Source organism: Hirsutella rhossiliensis (genome assembly GCF_020360975.1).
Source record: "Hirsutella rhossiliensis strain HR02 chromosome Unknown scaffold00005, whole genome shotgun sequence".
NCBI lineage: Eukaryota > Fungi > Ascomycota > Sordariomycetes > Hypocreales > Ophiocordycipitaceae > Hirsutella > Hirsutella rhossiliensis.
In genome coordinates this window covers 2,480,682-2,503,093 of record NW_025408671.1, presented here as the reverse complement: position 1 = coordinate 2,503,093, position 22,412 = coordinate 2,480,682, and the positions used below count along the sequence as shown (strand labels likewise).

Genomic DNA, 22,412 nt, shown 5'->3' with positions numbered 1-22,412 from the left:
ATCTAACAGGAGCAGCTCCTCGGTGTCCGATGTACACGAAGGAAAGCTCGCCAATACGCAAGTCCAGAGCTCGGATACGGCTTTTGTGTGAATTGCCCTATAACCTACTCTGGCGCGGGCTTCCACACCCCCCGGCCGCCGTTGCCGTTTGCGTGCGCATGCGTGGTAAAGGACACATGGTGGCAGCCCCGGATGGTGCCTGTGGAATGCGCCGCCTTGTTCAACCACCAAGGTGTGGAAGCCACTGGGCGTATTCCGTACCTGTCCACATACATGCATGCAGAAGAACGCACGCCACGAGTTTGCGGCCTCCATGTGCTGGCGGACCTGGCCCGCCAGCTGTGTCACTTTGCGGTGCATAACATCAAAGCTGACGCACGAATCAAGGAGATGTAGATTGCCTGACAACAAGGTTAGCCTTCCTCAAAAGCGTCACGCCAGCCACAATCGCGATGCTCCAGAAAAGTCTTTAGGGTTCGGCAGCGCGGCATATTGCAAAGGCCATGTGCAGTGTACGGGGCAATCACAAGCCCATCCCTGCCGGCAGTATTGAAGGCCAGACAAGATACATTTGGCCTCGCCTTTCTTTTTCCTCTGGCCCCCTCCTGATTCAGATTTCACGTCCCTTCCTCCCGCACGTCTGCCCCGCGTGGACGCTTGGCAAGAATTTTGGCATGTCTTGGGGGAAGGAGGAACGGATTCGGAGCGGTGTCCCAGAAGGGTTCTGTAGCTGAAACCTTGGAAGTGTATCGACCAAGACGCGTATGTATGTTTTTGCAAGCAACGTCGGTTTAGTGAAAGGGACGGAACAGAGCTGGTAGAATTTGAGCTTCTCGACACCACGCTGCAGCCCGCATAGAATCACTACGCAGCCAGTCAAGTAGCAGCAGCGGCCGTATGCCGAGACTTCTTTGCAGATGCCCACAGGAGGAGCCAAAGACGTTGACTGCTCGTCCCGGCCCGGCGGCGGCGGCCCTTGAAGCGTGGCACGAGATGGCCGCCCTGGCCAACCAACCAACAGTGGCTCTTTTTGATCAAAGTGAGATGGTGGTGCATGAGGGGTCGAGGGATGAAGAACGCACGGTAACAAGTACCTATATGTGGCAGGCATCCGAGGCAGCGGCCAACGCCCAACGATAAGCTCCTCTGCCTCACCCGTCTACCCGACCGGAGAAAATGCAGCGCAAGAACAGGCACATGACTCGAACAACAACGGTGCGCGGTTGGTCCGTAGCGGGTGGCTGTGGTCAACAAAGTGCCTTTGTGCCCGGTGGTGAAGATTGTCGCAGCAGAGTGTGGGGCAAAGTGCTCTCCAGGCTCTGAAAGAAGGTCGACAGAGCGCGCGCATTTTCAGATGCCTTTGGCCAGCTTTCCTTCCCTCCCGGCACTCGGACTAGTGCCCGGGAAGACCCACTCCAGACTGGCGCTAAGGGAGCATGAGAGAAATTAAGCGAGTAGCAGCCCGGGAAACCGTTGGTCGTGGTGGGAAGGAGCAGCGCGCTGGCGTGTTCGACGACCAGCTCCACAGGCGGCCTGGCAAGTACTTGCGTACGTAAGGCGGGCCAGGCGCCAAGTACAGGTCGGCGGGCGACAAGGCGGAGGGGTACCTGGCCAGGCATGACGGGAGCGGTACGTACCCATATGGCTGGAGTTTACAAGGTATAAAAATACAGGCAGGCACACATGATACAAAGGCCCGGCCTGCCCCTCCTCGATCGATTCCTGTGTCCAGCCAGAGAGCGTCGCCAGCGGCAGCAGCCCAGCGCAGCGCAGCGCAGGAAAGAGGCAGCAAAAAAAAAGGGTCACAGCGTCGGGCGTTTGCTCAAACCCCAGCATTTTACATTTTTATCCAGATGCCTTCTTAGGTAGTCGACCAGATCAGCAGCACAGAAAGCCTTCACCTTCATCTCTCACCATCATCACTCATCACACACCACCCGTCGTCGACCACGCCCAACTGTCTCCAGGCACACAGCCGACGACGCACCAGCCTCACATCAAGCCTCGACGGGGCCAAGAGAAAAAAAAAGAAAGGGCCGCACCGTCACACTCGTCTCCGTACATCCTTGGCTGTGGTCCCGTTGCTACCTACCACCCTTGCGTCACCGTCGGTGTGGTGCGTGAGCCTTGCACGACTTTCGGTGACGGACGATTCATCAATGCGACAGTCGCTGTGCCCCCCATTCAATGTCGCATGCGCGCGAGCTCTAACGCACTCGGAGCTTCGTTTGCACGCCCTTTGGAGGCGCAGTGCAGTGGTGCACGCTGGTGGCTCAATACAAAACAACGGGTATGTGATGCGAACTCGATGCACAGTATTTGTCCCCTTGGCCCGCCATCCCCATAGCCAAGCCCAGTCGCCGCCGCCTTCATCCTCTCATTCGCTGACCATGGCCCAAGGTCTCGCAAGACATGACGACGTGCAAATAAAGACATTCATCGCATTGATACACAATGGCTTCGAGGTAACCACCATCCGTCCACTCTTGTTTTGTACCCAGTGACTGACTTGAATCATGCAGGCTCGACCGACTGGTCACGTAAGTCACCACACTGCTTGCTTGGCGAGCGCGCTTCTCCTTTCTTCTGGCCTTCTCGCCCCAGTCGAACCCTGCTAACAAAAGGCATCGCCAGTATCCTGGAAACGGGGAGCACCCGACTGATCCGGGACACGGCCGTGAACCAGCTCGCCGACTGGCAGAAACAACATCCAGATGAGCTCTTCAACCTACTCTCCAGAGTAGTGCCCTATCTTCGCCATAAAGAATGGGAGACACGAAGCACCGCGGCAAAGGCCATTGGCAAAATCGTGGAGAACGCCCCCCTCTATGATCCCAACTCAGAGGAGGCGGCGAGCGAGCTCAAGAGCGAGCCCCTTGCAGAAAATGGCCATGTCAAGAAGGAGGAGACTGACAAAGAACCGAGTCTCGGGGATCACGAGTACTTCAAATTCGAGTCTCTCAATGTCGATGCTATTCTCAAATATGGCCGTGAACTGTTGCGAGGCGGTGGCATCGAATACAACCTGGCCGCCCTGAGCCCCCAGGCTCGCCTCGCACATCAGAGGAAGACGCTAACGGGACGCCTGGGCTTGCTTGGGCGCAAGTTCGAGGACGACGAGATGCCAATCGTGGCCGACGGCCTCGCCACGCCCATGACCCCTCTTGATGCACCTGGCAGCAACGGCTTTGGTCGTAGTGACAGCATCCCAGGCCCGGGCTTGTCATCCGAGGACTCGCAGCTGAGTTCTAGACAACTCAACGTCTTGAAGCGAAAGCGCAAGAGAGAGGCAATGAGGGCATCCCAGGGCAGAGGCGGCTTTGGCGATCTTTCTGTTCGACGATCGGCGACGGCGGGTCACGAGGGCCTTGGCGACGAAACCCCAGCCGCCGATGGCGATTCGAAAAAGAATGGCAAGGTCAACGATTATTTCAGCCTCGATCGCCCCGCCGATGTCGACGAAGACTCCAAAGTCGTCAGCGAGTTCAAGGGCCCGGACATTCCCATCAAGTCGGAGCTGGAAGCCGAAGAGACCATGGAGGGCTGCGAATGGCCCTACGAACGGCTCTGCGACTTTCTTAAAATTGACCTGTTCGATCCGTCCTGGGAAACTCGTCATGGGGCTGCCATGGGGTTGAGGGAAGTGATCCGGGCCCATGGCGGAGGTGCGGGAAGGATGCACGGCAAGCATAGGAAAGACAATGACGGGCTGAATCGCGCATGGCTCGACGACCTCGCCTGCCGCCTCTGCTGTGTCCTCATGCTGGACCGCTTCACCGACTACAGCTCCGACACATCGATTGCTCCCATCAGGGAGACCGTCGGCCAAACGTTGGGGTCCGCTCTGAAGCACGTCACTCCGAGCTCCGTCTACGACATTTATCAGGTCCTGTACCGAATGGTCATGCAAGAAGACCTGGAGCTTGAGCGGCCCATCTGGGCTGTCTGCCATGGCGGCATGGTCGGCTTGAGATATGTCGTGGCGATCCGGAAAGACCTGCTCCTGCAAGATGGCGATATGATTGATGGCATTATCAGGGCTGTCATGAAGGGTCTAGGAGACATGGACGACGATGTTCGCTCAGTGAGCGCAGCCACTCTCATCCCAATGGCCAAGGAATTCGTCATGATGCGGCCAGCCGCTCTGGAAGCACTCACCAACATCGTTTGGGAAAGTCTCTCCAACTTGGGCGATGACTTGAGCGCAAGCACGGGGCGTATCATGGATCTCCTCGCCACGCTATGCGGCTTTCCCGAGGTGCTGGAGGCTATGAAAACATCTGCAGCGCAGGACGAGGAACGCTCCTTTACTCTTCTCGTGCCGCGTCTCTACCCTTTCCTGCGACACACAATCACGTCTGTCCGCCTCGCCGTCTTGAAGGCGCTGCTCACCTTTGCCAACCTCGGCGCTGAAACGTCCCAAGGCTGGCTCAATGGGAGGATCCTCAGACTCATTTTTCAGAACATTCTGGTGGAGAGAGACCAGGAGACGCTGAACATGTCGCTGGAGCTGTGGGATGCGCTTGTTTGCTGCCTGGCAAAGGCCCCGGCGGTACTCGCAGACGAGTTCTCGCCACACACGGACGCGCTGATGCAACTTACGCTGCATCCAATCGGCGTCTCGAGGAATCCCATCCCCATGAACGCCACTTTGTTCCAGAAACCATCTGGAGGCACCTACACAAACGCCACTTCCCTGCAACCGTCCAGCCGGCGCATGTCGTCGCCCGATGGCTCAGACAGAGCTCCGAAACGGCGCCGCAAGTCCACCAAGCCGGCCGCCGATGAACCCGTCTCTACCGGCCTCACCCACGACGTCGACGGCCACATGATGCAAGGGGACGTCGACCTTGTTGGGATCGAAGTACTGATCCGGTCGCGAGTGTCTGCCGCCAAGGCCATGGGCCGCGTCATGTCCCTGGTGCCAGCCGCAAACCTCGACGACTACGATGCGGTGCTCGTTCCGGGTTTGACATCTGCATTCGCCTCTACGCAGCTCACGGCCTGCCTGGTAGTCGACGAGTATGCACAGAACCGCGGCGCATCCGAGGACACCACTAGATACAGAGACCATCTGCAGCGCATGGTGGAATCGAACCGGCCCTCGGCGTACAGGGATTTGGCCAATTCCGTTCAACGCGTCAGAACGTCGTGCCAGCAACTCGTCCATCTGTTCCGCGACCACGGCAAGGTGTCGCAAAGCAAGTTGCCGGTACTCCCCGTGGTGGTGCAAGGCGAGCCAGAGGCTGGCCCTGGTGCCTTTTCAATCTCGACGGCCGAGAAGTGCGTGGGGGATGACTACGAGAGGCTTAAGAAGCTTATGCCTCCAGGCCAGCGCTTGATTGCGAGCCAGCAGCTTGCTGAAGCCCGCGATGTGGCCGTCTCCGTCATTGAGGAGGCCAAGGCCGCTAAGGACGCGCGCGACGTGAGAATCAGGGCCGGCGCAGCCTGCGCATTGGTCGCTATGAAGCTTCTGCCAAAGAAACCCAGCCCCCTCATCAAGGGCGTGATGGACTCCGTCAAGGCCGAGGAGAGCCAGCAATTGCAGAGTCGATCGTCGGGAACCATTGCCAGACTTGTTCAGCTTTTCACCGAAAAGGGAAGGAAAGGGCCTGCCGACAAGGTGGTCGCCAACCTGGTCAAGTTTTCTTGCGTCGAAGTTGCCGAGACGCCCGAGTTTCCCGTCCACGCCAGCAAGACAAGCTGCATTCTCTCCATGCAAAAGGAAGAGGACAGGGTGGACCATCCAGACGCCGCCAAATGGGCAAAGGAGGCCAAGGCCGCCCGCATCACTCGACGAGGCGCCAAAGAAGCTCTCGAGATCCTCGCCAAGACTTACGGCGCCGAGCTTCTCGACACCGTACCGAGCTTGCGGGCGTACATGGAGGGACCTTTGGTCAAAGCCTTTTCTGAGGACTTGCCGGCCGAGGCTAAGGATCCTGAGAACCTGCTCGGACAGGAGATTGTTGACGCCATGTCCGTCATCCGCACAATGGCGCCGACTTTGGACAAGGCCTTGCACCCGTTCGTCATGCAAATGCTGCCGCTCGTCATCAAGGCCTTGCACTCGGAGCTCTCGGTGTTCCGGTACATGGCGGCGAAGTGCCTGGCGACCATCTGCAGTGTCATCACCGTCGAGGGCATGACGGCCCTGGTCGAGAAGGTCCTCCCATCCATCAGCAACCCTCTGGACCCCAACTACCGTCAAGGCGTGATCGAGGCCATTTATCACTTGATTGCGGTCATGGGCGACGCCATCTTGCCCTACGTAATCTTCCTCATCGTCCCCGTGCTCGGCCGAATGAGCGACTCGGACAACGAGATCCGCCTTATTGCAACAACATCTTTTGCGACCCTGGTGAAGCTGGTGCCCCTCGAAGCCGGCATCCCCGACCCTCCCGGTCTGTCACAGGAGCTTCTTCGGGGGCGCGACCGGGAACGGACCTTCATCGCCCAACTCCTCGACCCGAAGAAGGTTGAGCCGTTCCATATTCCCGTCGCAATCAAGGCTGAGCTACGCTCGTACCAACAAGAAGGTGTCAACTGGCTTCATTTCCTCAACAAGTATCATCTCCATGGCATTCTTTGCGATGACATGGGTCTTGGCAAGACTCTTCAGACCATCTGCATCGTCGCCAGCGATCACCACCAACGGCAGGAGGAGTTTGCCAGGACACAGGCGCCAGACGCGCGGCGGCTCCCGTCGCTCATTGTCTGCCCCCCAACACTCTCCGGACATTGGCAACAAGAGATCAAGACGTACGCTCCCTTCCTCAGCGTCACCGCGTACGTGGGGCCACCGCTGGAGAGGAAGGCGATGACGCATCAGCTTGGGCAGACAGACATTGTGGTGACATCATACGACGTTTGTAGAAACGACGCAGATATTTTGGAAAAACACAACTGGAATTACATGGTGCTCGACGAGGGCCATTTAATCAAGAACCCGAAGGCCAAGATCACCCAGTCAGTCAAGAGGTTCCAAAGCAACCACCGGCTGATCCTCACCGGCACTCCGATCCAGAACAACGTCCTGGAACTCTGGTCGCTATTTGACTTCCTCATGCCCGGCTTCCTGGGAGCAGAAAAGGTCTTCCTGGACCGCTTTGCGAAACCGATTGCGGCTAGCCGCTACAGCAAGGCATCGACCAAGGAGCAAGAGGCGGGGGCGCTGGCGATAGAGGCCCTACACAAGCAGGTCCTCCCGTTCCTGCTGCGCCGCCTCAAGGAAGAGGTGCTGAACGACTTGCCCCCCAAGATTCTGCAAAACTATTACTGCGACCTGAGCGATTTGCAGAAGAAGCTGTTTGAAGACTTTACTAGGAAACAGGGCAAGAAGCTACAGGCAGACGCCGGCCGCGAGGACAAGGAGGCTAAGCAGCACATCTTCCAAGCTCTGCAGTACATGCGTAAGCTCTGCAACTCGCCCGCGTTGGTCATGAAGCCCGGCAACACCGTGTATGACGAGACGCAGAAGATTCTCCAGAAGCAGGGGACGTCTATTGAGGACCCTTCTCACGCACCCAAGCTGACGGCGCTGCGGGATCTCCTGGTAGACTGCGGCATTGGCGGCGACGAGGGCGACTCGAATGACCCGCTGTACCAGCCCATCAAGCCTCATCGAGCACTCATTTTCTGCCAGATGAAGGAGATGCTGGACATGGTGCAAAACAAGGTGCTCAAGGACATGCTTCCGTCGGTGTCGCATCTCCGGCTCGATGGGTCCGTGGAGGCAAACAAGCGACAAGACATTGTCAACAAGTTCAACAGCGATCCGTCGTACGACGTCTTGTTGCTCACCACGAGCGTCGGCGGGCTGGGCCTGAACCTGACTGGCGCGGACACGGTCATCTTTGTGGAGCATGATTGGAATCCGCAAAAGGACTTGCAGGCCATGGACCGCGCACACCGAATCGGGCAGAAGAAGGTTGTGAATGTGTACCGACTCATCACGCGCGGCACGCTCGAGGAGAAGATCCTGAGCCTGCAGCGGTTCAAGATTGATGTGGCCTCGACCGTGGTCAACCAGCAGAACGCGGGTCTGTCGACGATGGACACGGATCAGATCCTGGACCTGTTCAGCCTGGGCGACTCGGGACCGAGTCTGATATCGGACAAGCCGCGCAACGAGATGGAAGGGAGGGAGGAGGACATGGTTGACATCGAGACTGGCGACGTGCTGCGACAGCCAGGCAAGAAGGCGTGGCTCGACGATCTCGGGGAGTTGTGGGACAGCAAGCAGTACGAGGAGAGTTTCGACTTGGAGGACTTTATGAAGACCATGTCCTGAGAGGCAGGCCATGCTGAGCGTTGATCAAGGAGTTGGGGCGTCGTTTACTTGCACCCTAGGAGACGATGGGCCGCGTCCATGTGCCCCTTTCTGTATGTATGTATGTATGTATGTATGGATTCTGGCTCGTTAGCCGACGGAGCACCATGAGCCATGTATTATATTGGCCTAAAAGAAGGCATTTACTCCGCCTCCTGTCGACCATGGTCTTGCCAGACGTTGTGACTGGGCAAGAACTCTGTTGGTGAGAGTGATTTCTCAATCGGCTACCTGGGTATAAGCTGGCGACTGAGCAAGCTTGCAACGGCCTAGTCTCGCTGTGGATGATCGGAATCTTGCCAGATCCCATCGAAGGGGTTCCCTCAGACACGAGAGAATTGCACGTTGGGGGTGCCTGGGGCGAGCCAATTTCAAAGAACATCCATAAGCCGGATGACAGGCCACTGGCCAGTCGCCCACAACAATCACAGCGCAAGGAGGGAGATGGTGATTCAAAGGTGGAAAGGAAGGAATGTTGTCAGTCTGCAATCGCTCTAGTCTATATACGAAATATCAACCCCCCCAACCCATAAACATTAAAATCCCAGGCGGCAATAGCGTACTTTAGGAAGCCAGAGTGCTGAGCCCGATGCCAGCCGTATAACACAAGAATCCAGTTAAACGAGAAAGCTGTAGTATTGCGCTCCGCCTAGAACCCCCCAAGAGGGTTCGGGTTGGGGATGACGTTGCCCCCCTGCTGCACCGGGGGAACGACAGACACCCCCGTGTTGGCAGCGAGCTCCTTGTGCCTGCGGAGGCTGACGGCAGGGTTGTCAAAGTTTTGGTTGATGACGCCAACCATGCCGTTCTGGCAGTGGGAGCCGGTCTGCTGCGGGCAGTAGTACCAGATGGGCTTCGTGTCCTGGACGGCAACCTGGAACACGTCGGGAGCCTGGTTCTCCTGCGTGACGAAGTTGAAGCCGGCGAAGAAGGAGGTGCCGTCAGCAAGGGGCTGGCAGGGGTCGGCAAAGTTGGACTGCGCAACCGAGTGATTTTTGGGGAGGAAGTGCCACTCCACGATGTCGCCAATCTCGGCGACAACATTGTCAGGGTCGAAGCGGAGGCCACCGAGACCGGCGACGACGGAGTGGGTTACACCGGTGAGAGACACCGTCCTGGTGGCATTGCTCCATGTGGTGCCAGTCGGCACGGCGGTGACCGTGGCGGCGGCAGCGAGAACAAGGACGCTGAGTGCTCCGGAAGAATGCATCTTGGAAGGGCGAGAAGCGGTGTGGTAAGCGGTGTAGATGGGATGGAGCTGCCGAATAGCTGAGGTATCTTGTTGTTGTTCTTGTTGTTGTGATGTTTGAGCTATTGGTGGTGATGATATGAGTCTTCTCTCCACGAGAGAGTCGTCTCGTTATATAGATAAGACATCTCGCCGGTTACCACCCGCAAGTTCCCATTTGCCATCATGACGCGGCTCGCCCAGCCTCCCGGGAGCGCCCAGAGCCGACCCAGCTCCGGGATCACCTCTCTTGGCCTCGTCCAGCTCCCAACAGCCCCCAGAGCCGGGCGCCCGGGCGGCGAGGCGGCCCAGCTTACCAACACGAAGCACCTGTGCCAAATTTATCGGCCTCTGCGAGAGAGCTGATGGACCACCTGGTCTATTGCTCTCGGGCTGGGCAGAGCCGTTACACGGACGAAAAAATAGAACGCGGGCTTGCAGCTGTGACACTGTTGCGGGTTGAAGCGGTTGTTGCGACGGCTGACGACTGCACTGCCGAATTCAATTGCGAGGCGAGGCGCAGCCGACAGCCACTCTTGTCAGATCTCACCACGTCGGGCCATGCACGGCTTTGAATGGGGATATTTTAAGGACGGCTGGAAGGTGTCAGCCCTGATCTCACCTCTCTCGGGAGCTGGGGTGAGTGTGGATTTTCCGATACGTGGGTGTGCTGGTCCGCCGTCAACCTTGACAACTCCATCGGCCAGACGCCTCGGCGCGAGGTTGTGTTGAACCAAGACCACGACGCCGTCCGTCTTCTGCCTAAGCACGATGCCGACGCTGGTGGATAACGGTCAAGGCTCGCGCGCGGTGTAAGGAGTCAAGGACAAGGACGGGCATGTATATGGACGCAGAGGCCGCCTCAGCCTCTTGGAGGCATTGTCCAGTCCCGATGTCACGACCTTGAGTTTGTTGATCGAGGCTGGAACGGGCCTGTGGCAACAGCCATGGACATTACTGGACCCGGCTCTGCTGGCAGGGGATTGAAGAACCATCCAGGTCCTCCAACCTTTGGGCGCTAAGCGGCCTTGGAAGCAAGCGGCCACAAAAGCTTTATACATGAAGCCGACCAGGTTGGTCTGTCACAAAATATTGTCGCGATAGCCAGAAGCAACAAGCTTATTACTCCGAGCGAGGTCTACACTGCTACAGTGCATACGCGGTACACTATGGCAGGTGCCGACGTTCACGGCCAGATCCGGGCCTTGTGTGGGGAGCTCGAGATTCAAATAGACATTGGAAGCATCAACGACACGTTTCTACCCGCTCCCAAACACCATGACGATCCGGACGCTGAAGAGGCGAGCCAACACAAAGCGTGTCATCAAGTCCGCTTTTCCACAAAGTGGAAGCCGCTATGCGACTTCGTCTGGGGAGTTGTCGGTGTTTCGGCTCTGGAAAGCGCTGTCCGTGGAATTCGCGCGCAGAAGCATCACAAAGTCATCCAACCGCCCGCCCGCCTCTGCCTGTCTTTCCAACAGCCTGGTGACCGCTGCAAGAAACCAATTCATCTGAGGCACCTGGAACGGAGACAAAATACTGGAGAGTCTGTTGGAAAGCCGTGGAGCCTTGTCCCGCGACTAGGACAATACTCAACATGCCGTCTTGGACTTAGGCAGCCGTGGCTGGCGAGATTTCGTTTGATCTGGTTGGCCGCTCTTCAAGGCAGGATGTCAAAACCCTCGCGAGTCTTGGCGTCGTCTTCATAGACGTCCAAGCCAACGCGTCACTTGGTCAGGCATCCGGTTCCATAACCATTAGGAGCAGGCTATGTCGGAGGAAGCCATTCGACCCTTGAATCTTCAAGGCAGCAGGACACGAAATGCTGTGCTGATGACAATCTCCCGGCTCCTTGGTCGTCAGGCCCGGTCATTTTGCTCCTTGGACTTGATGACTCTCCGAGGGACCTGGCTGTGGCTGTCACAGCCTACGCTGTGACTCCGAACGCCCTCAGCAGGAATAGGCTCCAGAACTTCGACTCGAGGGCACGCATCGGAAACCTCGTTGTCAACAACTCGACGAAAGTTTATTGGATCTGATTTTTCATCGAATGAAGATCATCGCTATGAGAGACATTGTCTTCACGATACCCCCTTGAAAGGCATATGCAAGCAATCTACGCTACTAGCTAGCATTAACGAACCCGTACAAAAACGAGAGATTCCAAAGAACCAAGAGACGGAGGAGATCCTCGACTAGGAGACTGATGTGAAAAGTTAATTAGACAAAAGACTTGATAGCATCATTTTGCCTTGTTTAAAGACGTGGGCTTTTTTCTAGCTACTAAATAGTTAACCCCACTCTTATATTAACTCCTGTCAGCAGGACAAAGACTTATAAACTATACCAATAACAACTCCACCGGGGGTGCCCCTATTTTGCTGATGGTCAAGTGGTATTTGCTATGTTTGACAACTCCGTTATTAAAAAGCTGGGACCGGAAAGACAACTACTCAAGTCGCCAAAAATCTACTAGACTTACGATTAGTTAGTAGGAGGGACAGCTTTTAGCATGAACACTACAGGTATAGTTGAGTTTCGGTATATAGCGCTTTCAGCTCATAATAAGACAGCGTATATATATTAGCTCCAAAGGCGAAAGTTATACGGCCCTCTCCGACTTCCATACAACTCCCACTTAAGTCCTCGCCCCTCCTTCCTCTCGCTCCATTCAACTCGAACATCGTCCAAGGCCGTTAGAGTACTTGTAGTAATATGGCTTCTCGTCTTTGGCATTCTCCACTCGCCACCGCCGACCGGGCTGAGATCGTACCTCAACGCCATGATGACCAATATAGCCAAGATCTCGCTTTCCGCGAAGTGGCGACCGGGACACACGCTCGCGCCGCTCCCAAACGTCTGAAGCGCAGCTGCTGGTGCCCTATGGGCTGACTGGCCCTCCTTCTCGATGAAGCGCTCCGGATCGAACTGCGATGCAGTTGGGCCCCAGGCCGACTCGCTGCTATGCATCTCCGCCGACGGGATAAGCAGGAACGCGTTCTTCTTCAGCAGCATCTCGTTGTCCAGCAGTGTGTCCCCGAGGACGATGCGCCCGGAGGCGTTTGTGCTCTGCACGCGGAGGACCTCGCGGACGAGCGAGGTCAGGAACGCGCCATCGTCGACGACTTTGCGAATATTGACGCGGCGCACTCCATTTCTCCTCGCTACTACTAGGAACTTGTAGATCTCCTTCCGCACTCTTGCGAGGAGCGAGGCGTCGGAGTAGACGTATAGGAGCACCCAGGCCGTACCGGCGACGGTATTAACGAGCAGGGCGATACAAACTGCCAGGTCAAAATGCGCAATATCCTCCTGTGAGACGCCATACTTGCGGTTGACCTGCATACGCGATTGGATAAGTGCCGAGGCGGTCGTATGCCCACACGCGGCATAATACCTACTCATAGCGTTAAAGAAAAGCTTCCGTCCGCGGCTGGCCTTGGGAGCCAGGAGACTAGGGAATATGTCAAGGCCTAGCAGGGCAAAGTTCTCGTCAATAGCCCTATAAGCGCCGTAAGTCTCCAGCTATCTAGAGGGTCTACTTGTACGCGAAATAGGCACAAGGTCTCGGCGACGTACCAGATTGCCCGACTAACCGCAGGATCCCGCATAGGATTCCTCTCAGCCCCATAGACGGAGCCGACGCCAAGGACAATGAGGATTAAAGCCAGCATGTTTAGCGAAGTGCCGGAGACGCTGTCTGTATCTACACTCCTAGAGGATGAACTCGGCCTCTACAAGGCCGAACGTTGCTATTTGCCGACGTCACCTCAAGCCAGGGGCCGCCATTAGGAGCTCTATACTGCGGCTGGACATGACGCCAGGCGGAACTCACATGCCATCATGCCACGTCTGTTAGCTGTATGTAAGTGCCGCTTACGTCCCACAGAACTGGGCAGGGCAGGGTGCGCAGAGAGGCGGACGGTCAGCGTGTCAAACTCAAGCCCTTGGCGTGGCAACCGAAGCAAGGACGCAGCACAAGACCCGCTTTGCTATCGAGGTCCAGGCTACCGGCATGGAGAGCCGGACGAAACAAGTCTAGAAGATGCACCTCTACAGTACGAGGTATCGGTAGACGCACAACTAACAGGCCAGCGTCCCCCGACCGCCTCCGGGCGTTTCCCTGTCGGGCCGTTGGCCCTGACGAACTAAGCCCCCTTTGACCTTTTCCATGCGCCTTTCCTCTTTAGGTGCACTCGTGACTCGTCATCGCCGCCCCACCTTCCGTTTGCTGTTTGCTCGTTTCGTTAGTCAGGGCCTTCCTTCCCTGTCTGACTGACTCCATATGCACGCCGGCAACGAATCGGACACGCACGCCCCGGCGTGGACGAAAGGAATGGCACATCCTAGACGCTGCTCTATTACCTAATACTCTACCTGTGATATTCGTGTCATGTCTCTCTGTCCCCCCGCATCGATGCCCTTGGCCACTCATCTCGGAAAAGCCCCCATCCCTCGGCCCCCATCCCTCGGCCCCCAACTCCGCCTTCTGCTGCCGTTTCCCGATCCGAATGCACGCACTTACACATCGCGCATGCATCAGCCGTACAGTGACAGACATGTGGTAGGTACAGTACCCTACGCCCGCTCACAGCGCTTGCATCCTACGCCGGACCCTGAACCGTATCGGACGGCAGGGCTTGCTGACGCCGAATCCAAACCGTGCGCTGTCAAAGGCTAGCGCCGCCTCGTCGGCGAGGATCTCGACGTCGAACGTGCTGACAAGGAGAGCCGTGGAGAGGAGCATGATGCGCTTGGCAAGGACACGCCCGGGGCACGCGTGCTGGCCACCTGCCACATTCGTACTGCAATCAGCGCCGGGCTTTCTCACCCAAGAAGCGAGACGGGCAGGGAACGGGAAATCGAGCCTACCTCCGTACGGGATCCAAGCCCCTTCGAGACCGTCGGTGGAGAAATAGACATGACCGTGAGCCTTGTCCCCTGGGCCCGCAGAGGCCGGCCTCTTCCTCGTCGGGCCACTCGACTCATCGCTCGGATCGACGAGGAACCTTTGAGCCCAGAACTGCTCCAGGGGCCGCGTGCCGTCCTTGGTGTTCCAGACCCGTTCGTCCATGTGCGAAAGCCGAGTGTTGACCAGGATCAGCTTGTTCCTGGGAATGGTCACGCCGCCCACGTGGAGCTCGTTGAACGGGGCGCTTCGCGGAATGTGGATCTGGACCGTGGACCTCAATGTCTCGGCGTAGATGGAGAGAAGCAGCGGAACTGTCTCGAGGTCCTGGACGGCCGTGGGCGATTGTAGGCGAGAGAGCGAGCTGCGCAAGGAGGAGACGAGCTTCGGGGAGCGAAAGACGTGCAGAGCGAGCGTCATGGACGATGGGATGACGTTTGTCACGGATCTGTAGCTTGACTGGTCATTTACCTGCACCCGGAGAGACAGGCGAGGCTATGAGGGTGTGTTCAAAACTTCAACGTACGCCCAGATGAATGCGAGGTCCGTAGAGGCAACGGATGCCTCGTCCTGGCCGTTGGCGCCCAGTAGGGTCGTGTACCTCTCTCTCATCATTCCGGTAGCCCACCCGGGGTCACGGTGAGGCTCTCCAGCGGCCTCTGCAGCGGTTGTCCCGGTTGGGGCGTCAGAGTGCCATCGCCTAACCGCCGCGAGCAGCTTCTCCCTGAGTCGATATGTCTTCGGGATGCAGAACCACGGAAGCCTCCTGGCCAGACTCATGACCCCTTTGTCGTACTGCCACAGGTCCCGAACAAAGTCTGGATTCTGATGGAGGATCTCGCCGCCGAAAACCGCCCGTATCAAGGCCGAGCCGTGGTGGTGCTCAAAGAACCGTGCCAGGTCCGGCCCTTCAGTCCAGGCTTGGCCGGTGACGGACGCTTGCAGCGACGTCGTCAGATGCGTCCTGAAGCGCTCTGTCGTCGGCCCGAGGCCATTCTGCAGCAGGCCTGAGACCAGATTCTCGTGCGTCATGAAGCTGATTCGCTCCCGGGGCCGCGGGCTGCTCCCGGGAATGGGCTTGTGCCTCGAGCCCGAGCTGTCGGCCAGGTACGCGGCCACGGCTTTCTGGTCCATTCCAAAACATTGCTTCAGCACCAGGCTGTACGCCCGTGTGACGCCGAGGTGGGTGCTGTGGAAGATCTCGGCCACGTTCTTGGGCCCTTGGACAAGGTAAGCTTCGTCGCGAAGAATGGCGACGCGGAGGGTCGAGGCATATGGGAATTGTCGTCTGCAAAAAGGCTGGTAAGTCCAACAAGACACCATCTGTGCTTGGGAAGCCCTCACGTTGCGTTCTGGAGGAACAGAAGTCCGTCGAAGACAAAGGGGATGGCGCTTCTTAGAAAGGGAAGCGTGTAGGGGACGGTATCGCCATGGTCAGGCCGCTTCTTTCGGCGTTTCAACGAGTAGCATGCCAAGAGCAGAAGTAAAAAGAACAGAGAGTATCCGGGCCAGCGCCAATCAACCAAACCCAGATGAGGCTTGCTCGTCGATGGCCCTTGACCTTGAGCCAGAGCAGAATCCATGGTGGCAGGCGGCCAGTGAGACATGGAGTCGAGGACGAGACCTCTCGGGCGTCCAGGAATTATTACACGTCCCTCTCAACATTTAAAGACTCCCCTGCCGTAACTAACGGTGCGCCGTTTAGATCAGGCTCCCCGTACGCAGTGACGCCCTGGCGCAAGCATCAGCACGCTTTCAAGCATTGCCCTGTCTGGAAGCTGCCGACTGTGACATCGGTATTTGATGTTGCGGTTGGCGGCCTGCCGCAGCTCATGCTCGCCTCCGCCCCGACTCGGCTTACGATTCTCGTCCTGTCTTTGTCTGGGGCATAACGTCATGTAGCACCTGGCAGGATGAGACACGTTGTTACAGCGTTCCGGCCCCATCCCGCATGTAGATCAGGCAGGAGTTGCGCTGAGCCGCCTGTTGGCTGGCCGCGGACATGGACACGAAAAGCACGCAGGAGCCGAAGCGTACAAGGCATCCGGGCCGTCGCCAGCCCGTCTCGGAGCTGTCTCGGTCCAAACGCATGCATCCGGCACGCCCGCGCGCGAGGAAACCTGGATTGAACCGGCCGAAGTCGTTCAGTCTAGCGAATCAACGTCTTTGTAACAACCTCTGGCTATCTTGCTATTTCTACGTTCCAATCCACATCGGGAGACTGGACGAGCAGCTCGTCGACGCATAGTGCTAGACGAACTCCCGTCAGCCCCTCTTCTCATGCTTACCCGGGGCCCGTTCGTGACTAGATGTCTCGACGGTATGGGCTACACGGGCCGAGCCAAGCGGCTCAGAGTGGTTCCGCGACGCCGGGTCCGACGAGTAGAACCTCTTTGCCTCGGCCAGGTCATCCTGCGACTTGGTGCTCTTCTTGGAAGAGAGCCGGAGGAGGCCTACGCGGGAGCCGGCAAACCTCTTGGTCTAAGAGCCTGCGTAGCTCCTCTCGCCAGCAGGTGGGTGCTTCTTTTTGAAGATGAAGAGCTGGCGAAAGGACGCGAGGCAGGCTACGATGATGGCTGGTCTCCTGTTAGCCGTGACGTCAACGGGTGAGAGACCGGACAGACATACCGACTCCCATCTCGACGTTGGACCACATATACAGCCAGTCTATACTAGGGTTCTGCATCTGGTCCGTCGACCCCTTAACCAGGATGACGCGGATCACGGCTACCACTATAATGAAGACGGTGACGGAGAAGATGCCGGCGAGGAGCAGCTTCTTTTTCCACGGCATCTGCACGTTCCAGAGAATCTAAAGCGGGATCGACATAACGAGCAGGTCCGTGGCCAAGTCGGCCGCCAGGTTGGCGTAAAAGGTGCGGTTCTGGTAGTAGATGTGATGGCTTCGGGTGCATTGGGCTTCTCGCAAGTCAGATACACGCGCCCGCCGGCCACCATCTACGCATCTGCGGGGGCTCACTGAGGATATGGATAACGTCGTTGACGCTGCACTTATAGTCGATGTCGGCCACGCAGGCGACCAATCCGGCGACGACGAGGGCACAAATCACCCACCACCCAACCTAGCCCTCGCGCGTTGTCTTAGGGCCTAGCAGGCGGCGAAAGAAGATCAGAAACAAGAGCTTCACAGCCCAGAGGCACGAATAGAAGAGCACGTTCCACACCACAATAAGCGGCATGAAAACGGCCCACTCGGCGACAAACTCGGGCGTCGCGGGCGCGCGTCCGGAGCTAACGTCGAACTGCCAATACAGCAGCGACGACTTCGTCTGCTAGAGGATAGACGAGACGAGGAGCATGAGCCACGCGGCCGTGACGAGGGCGTCGTCTGCGTGGAGCGTCTTGAAGGAGCGAATGCGGATGGCGAAGCGGAACAGGACGAAGACGAGCGAAAGGCCCGTCGTGGCCCAGGCGACGGCCTGCGTCGTCAGTCGCGTCTTCTGCTCATCCTGGGGCACGGCTTACCAGGAACGTGGTTCTGCTCATACGCTGGTCGGCGGGCGTGGCCAGCTGGCCCTCATCGGGAAACTGAGGCGCGGCAGACATGTCGGCGATGGCCAGGTGTGCGTCGTTCCTTGACCAACAGGCCTCAACATTGGGCAACGAAGAACGGAGAGTGGAAAGGCGAAGTCTCGCAGCTCATCCTCGTTCTTTGAGTGGGCAGAGCGCAGCAGGTCGAGAGAGGGGGGCACACAGTCTTGGCGGTCCAGGCGAAGCGGAGATCCTCGGGACCCAAGTCGTTATCGAGGCTTCGACCCAACCGATGTCGAGTGGTGAAGATGCTGGCCACGTTACGCGGAGGATGGGAGGGCATCCCGGCCCCCAACGAGCCTCCAACGAGCCCGAGGTCGGCTTCTGCTTGGCCACAGCCAGTGGGCAGCGCCCTTTCAAGCCCCTTTGCGCTGCAACCCATCCCAGGCCTGTCCCTCGACAGCCGGGTGTTGGTCAGCAACACGGCCGCCGCCCGCCGGCGATGCATCAAGACCCCCGTGGGCTTGCGCGACATCCGGAAGCGTGTGCATGGGACGGTGTTGTCGATGAGCTGCGAACCAACCCCTTCGGCTGTGGCACTTGCCATCATGTGCTGTCTGTCTTGGACCCCTAGTCATTCCACATCTTGGCTGTCTACACACGTTCTTCTACAGCCAGGTTGAGGGGCTCCTTGCTCCCCTCGATGTCCACGACGGTCTGTGGAGCGCTGCCGTCCGTACACTCCTGCCCCGGCCTCATGCCCCTGTCCCGGTCCGCCTCGGCCGCCTTCCTCTGTTTGGCCACCCTGACCGCATTGAGCCACTCCATGCCCAGCGTGAACGGCACCGTCGCGCCCAGCAGCACCGTAGCCAGTATCATGGTCCTCGCAATTGCCGTGTTCCAGATCTCGCGCAGCACCTCCAGCGCCTCCGGCGTGGGGCCCAGCGCGGGCATGTTGGCCGCGCCCGCCGTGATGACCATCTGCGGCGACAGGCCCGGCAGCCGCCTTGCCACGAGGTCCAGCAGCGTCGTGATGATAATGGTCTGGCCCATGGATATGGACACGGCGCCGCCGAGCTGGTAGAAGAGCACGGCGATGGCGTTGCCCACGGGGATGTCGTCGTCCGCGAGCACGATGGCGACGGCCGTGTAGGGCAGTTGCATGGCCATGGCCGTGCCGAGGCCCGCCACGACGAGCCCGGCGGCCCAGTAGAGCGTCCTGCTGTCCGGCTGGATCAGCGTCAGCATGGCCTGCCCGCCGATGGCGATGAGCTCGCCGACGACCATGTACGGGACGTAGCTGCCAAACTGCTTGACCATGCCACTCACCACGTATGTCTGAGCTCCGAAGAAGAACAGCACCACGGCGCCGGTCCAAATCGACCGCTTCTTCAGCACCCGGAGAGGTATCAGGGCCACATCCCCTCGCCTCCACTGCCAGTAGGCAAACAAGGCGGCGATGAGGAAGCCCCCTACTAGGCACCCGATGACGTCTGCCGAACTCCAAGCTTTCTGCTGGCCGCCCCACTGGAGCGCGAGCAGGAGGCAGCATATGGCGCCGATGAAGACGTCGCAGCCAAGAGGGTCCATGTTGCTGACCTTGGCCTTGAAGGGCAGCGCGCGGTCCTTGTTGGTCGCGCCACGGACCTTGAGGAAGATGGTGAGCCCCGCGAGGACGACTGCGCCGATAGGGACGTTGCTAAGCCCCAGGTCGGCCAGTCAGTCATGGCCACGCGTGACGGCATTGGACTTACATCCAGAAGCACCAGCGCCAGGTGCTGTGCTGCACAAAGACCCCGCCCAGGACCGGGCCGATGGTGACGGTGACGACAAAGACGCTGATGACAATGCCCATGTACAGCGGGCGCTTCTCCAGCGGCACGACCTGGCTGATGATGCTCAGCGCGCCCTGCAGGACGCCCGCGGCCCCGAAGCCCGCGACGGCTTGGCCGACGATGAACATGGGCGAATTTACGGCGGCGGCGCAGATGATGGAGCCGACTAACACGGTAAGCTCTCCGCCCTCACCAAGGGACACGGTGGGTCCAGGGACGCTCACCCTCAAAGATGAGTATCGACAGCCGGTACACGACATCCGTGGAGAAGTACTTGTACACGGAGCCGTACACGGGCTGCAGCGCCGTGATGAAGAGCAGGTACGCGGTGCCGTACCAGGCCACATCCTGCAGGGCGGCAAAGTCGGACGAGATACGCGGCAGGGCGACGTTGATGATGTTTGTGTCGAGGGCGATGAGGAAGGCGCCAAGTAGAGGCACGCGATGATAACGTAGAGCCGCCACCCGGCGAGGTGTGCCGACGTGTCATGGGCTGGCGTAGACATGGTGATGGCTCGCGAGTGTCGTCGATGCGCGGACGTCGTGCGGGATAGGGGAGGTGAAGCGCGAGAGAGGACTGCAGAGGCCAGGCCAGCAGCAGCCGGCCGTAGTTGAAGAGTTGGCCATGAACCTGAGTAGACACCTTCATGGCCTGCAACAGGCAACAAGACGGGCAGATGACGGTTGAGTGGACGGACGCAGGTTCTCGTGCCCGTGGCCAACCGCAGGACACGCTGGGTGCGCAGTGCGACCACCACGCTGTAACAGCCGGGATTGTGGGTTGGTGCGGAGGCGGCATCCTGTTGCATGTAGCACAGCAGAGCGGAAAGGCGATGGACCATGCAGGCGGGCGGCGCCGTGCTCGACGCAGTCAGAACTTCATGCGACCAACGACATCGCATTGCCGTCGGCAGCCCGGGGGAGCGACGACACTCGCTCTTGCGGCTCGAGGGGGCAAGCCGATCTGGAAAGTAAGCCAAAGACGGTCCATAAGAAGAGCATCAGAAGAGCACACCGGTACTGTCTTGCTTGGTCTGCCGCTGCTTACAACCAATCCAAGCCCAGACCCAATAATCTCATTGCAATGGCGAACCACGGTGTCAAGCCCGTGGCGCAGCTCCTGGCTCAGATCCAGAGCAACACCAGCGAGTATCTCGCCTTCTTCTCGGCCCAGGGCCTCCCCGAGCCCTCGTTCGGGGCCGGCGATGGGCTCAAGCAGGGTCAGCCGTTGCCCGCGAGCGTGCAGGCGGCACGGGACGCGGCTCTCGAGGCCACTGACGAGCTGCACCACCTGCTCCTCGGCCCGCTCGCCCTCGTCGTTGACTGCCCCGGCGACCATTACCTCATGCTGAGCCTGCAGTACATCTTCCGCCACAAGCTCGTGCGGCATGTGCCCCTCGAAGGCGCGACGACCTTTGATGCTGTTGCGCAGGCGGCGGGCCTCGACGTGCGCGATGTCACGCGCTTCCTCCGCTCCGCCATGACCCGACACGTCTTCCACGAGCGGCGCAAGGGCAGCGTGGAGCACACGGCGGCGTCGCGGGTGCTCGTCGACGACGACAGCAACGGGCACAGCGCCGCCATGGTCGAAGCGTGGGTGACCAACATCGCCGACGAGTTCTGGCCGGCGCTGGCGCGCACCGTCGACGCGACGCAGCGCTGGCCCGGCAGCGAGGAGCCCGGCGAGTCCCGCGGGCTACGCGCTCGGCCACGGTACGAGGCGCGACGAGAACCCGTTTGACGCGATCTGGCGGGACGCGGCGCGGCAGCAGCGCTTCATCGACGCCATGACGTACTCACACCGGCACGCGAGCTACAGCGTCGAGCACCTGCTGCAGGGCTTCGACTTCAGCGGCGCGCGCACCGTCGTCGACGTCGGCGGCTCGCACGGACAGGCGGCCGTGGCGCTGGCGGCCAAGTACCCGTCGCTGGAGCGCATCGTGGTGCAGGACCTGGGCGAGACCATCGTCGGGCTCAACGACAAGGTGCCCGGCGAGCTGCGCGCGCGGGTCCACGGCATGGCGCACGACTTTCTCGCGCCGCAGCCGGTGCGGGATGCCGACGTGTACCTGCTGCGCTGGATCCTGCACGACTGGAGCGACAAGTACTGCGTCAAGATCCTGCGGGCCTTGGTGCCCGCGCTGAAGCCGGGGGCCAAGGTCGTGGTCAACGACATTTGCATGCCCGAGCCGGGCCAGCTGGGCATCGCGGCGGAGCGGTCGCTGCGGCTGATGGACATTTCCATGAAGGCCTTCAACAACGCGAGGGAGCGCGACGCCGAGACGTGGGCGGGCCTGTTTGCCGAGGCGGATGCGAGGTTTGAGTTTGTGGGCATCACGGTGCCCGAGGGGGCGAGCATGGCCATCATTCAGGCGCAGTGGAGGCCGACAGCGGCGAGCGTAGGGGACACTGAGGGCAATCTAGGAAGGTAGGTAGGGACGTACTTAAGGTATCGAGGTACCTTAGATAAGGCAGGTACCTACCTACCTAGGTAGGTTGTGATGGAAGGTACTCTAGGTAGTCGGTAGTTAGTATCTAGGGGATGAGGGTGCGTCTGATGACTGCCTATATAGCTAAACATGTATCTAAGATAACTTAGGTACCTACCTATGTATCTAC

At 59.0% G+C, this 22,412-nt stretch overlaps 6 protein-coding genes across 6 annotated transcripts; 2 read left to right on the top strand and 4 right to left on the bottom strand.

The window, feature by feature from the left end:
* Positions 1-2,454: 2,454 nt before the first annotated feature.
* On the top strand, positions 2,455-8,290 carry HRG_05490 (uncharacterized protein; the record flags this gene model as incomplete). The annotated part of the gene is made up of 6 exons (XM_044863961.1): positions 2,455-2,465; positions 2,523-2,540; positions 2,635-2,740; positions 2,795-6,970; positions 7,025-7,552; positions 7,607-8,290. 6 exons carry the CDS (start codon positions 2,455-2,457, stop codon positions 8,288-8,290), a joined length of 5,523 nt encoding a protein of 1,840 aa, XP_044720493.1.
* Positions 8,291-8,978: 688 nt separating this feature from the next.
* On the bottom strand, positions 8,979-9,539 carry HRG_05489 (plastocyanin-like domain-containing protein; the record flags this gene model as incomplete). Its single annotated transcript, XM_044863960.1, has 1 exon — positions 8,979-9,539. The coding sequence occupies one exon, from the start codon at positions 9,537-9,539 to the stop codon at positions 8,979-8,981; it is 561 nt and encodes a 186-aa protein (XP_044720492.1).
* A 2,601-nt stretch (positions 9,540-12,140) lies between these two features.
* On the bottom strand, positions 12,141-13,231 carry HRG_05488 (cytochrome p450 domain-containing protein; the record flags this gene model as incomplete). Its single annotated transcript, XM_044863959.1, has 2 exons — positions 12,141-13,059; positions 13,137-13,231. The coding sequence occupies 2 exons, from the start codon at positions 13,229-13,231 to the stop codon at positions 12,141-12,143; spliced, it is 1,014 nt and encodes a 337-aa protein (XP_044720491.1).
* Positions 13,232-14,145: 914 nt separating this feature from the next.
* Positions 14,146-16,049, bottom strand: HRG_05487 (cytochrome p450 domain-containing protein; the record flags this gene model as incomplete). The annotated part of the gene is made up of 4 exons (XM_044863958.1): positions 14,146-14,348; positions 14,430-14,914; positions 14,993-15,754; positions 15,811-16,049. The coding sequence occupies 4 exons, from the start codon at positions 16,047-16,049 to the stop codon at positions 14,146-14,148; spliced, it is 1,689 nt and encodes a 562-aa protein (XP_044720490.1).
* A 2,563-nt stretch (positions 16,050-18,612) lies between these two features.
* HRG_05486 (major facilitator superfamily domain-containing protein) lies at positions 18,613-20,635 on the bottom strand (the record flags this gene model as incomplete). Its single annotated transcript, XM_044863957.1, has 4 exons — positions 18,613-19,657; positions 19,713-19,959; positions 20,018-20,141; positions 20,492-20,635. The coding sequence occupies 4 exons, from the start codon at positions 20,633-20,635 to the stop codon at positions 18,613-18,615; spliced, it is 1,560 nt and encodes a 519-aa protein (XP_044720489.1).
* A 242-nt stretch (positions 20,636-20,877) lies between these two features.
* HRG_05485 (o-methyltransferase domain-containing protein) lies at positions 20,878-22,225 on the top strand (the record flags this gene model as incomplete). The annotated part of the gene is made up of 2 exons (XM_044863956.1): positions 20,878-21,386; positions 21,451-22,225. The coding sequence occupies 2 exons, from the start codon at positions 20,878-20,880 to the stop codon at positions 22,223-22,225; spliced, it is 1,284 nt and encodes a 427-aa protein (XP_044720488.1).
* Between the last annotated feature and the right edge of the window lie 187 nt (positions 22,226-22,412).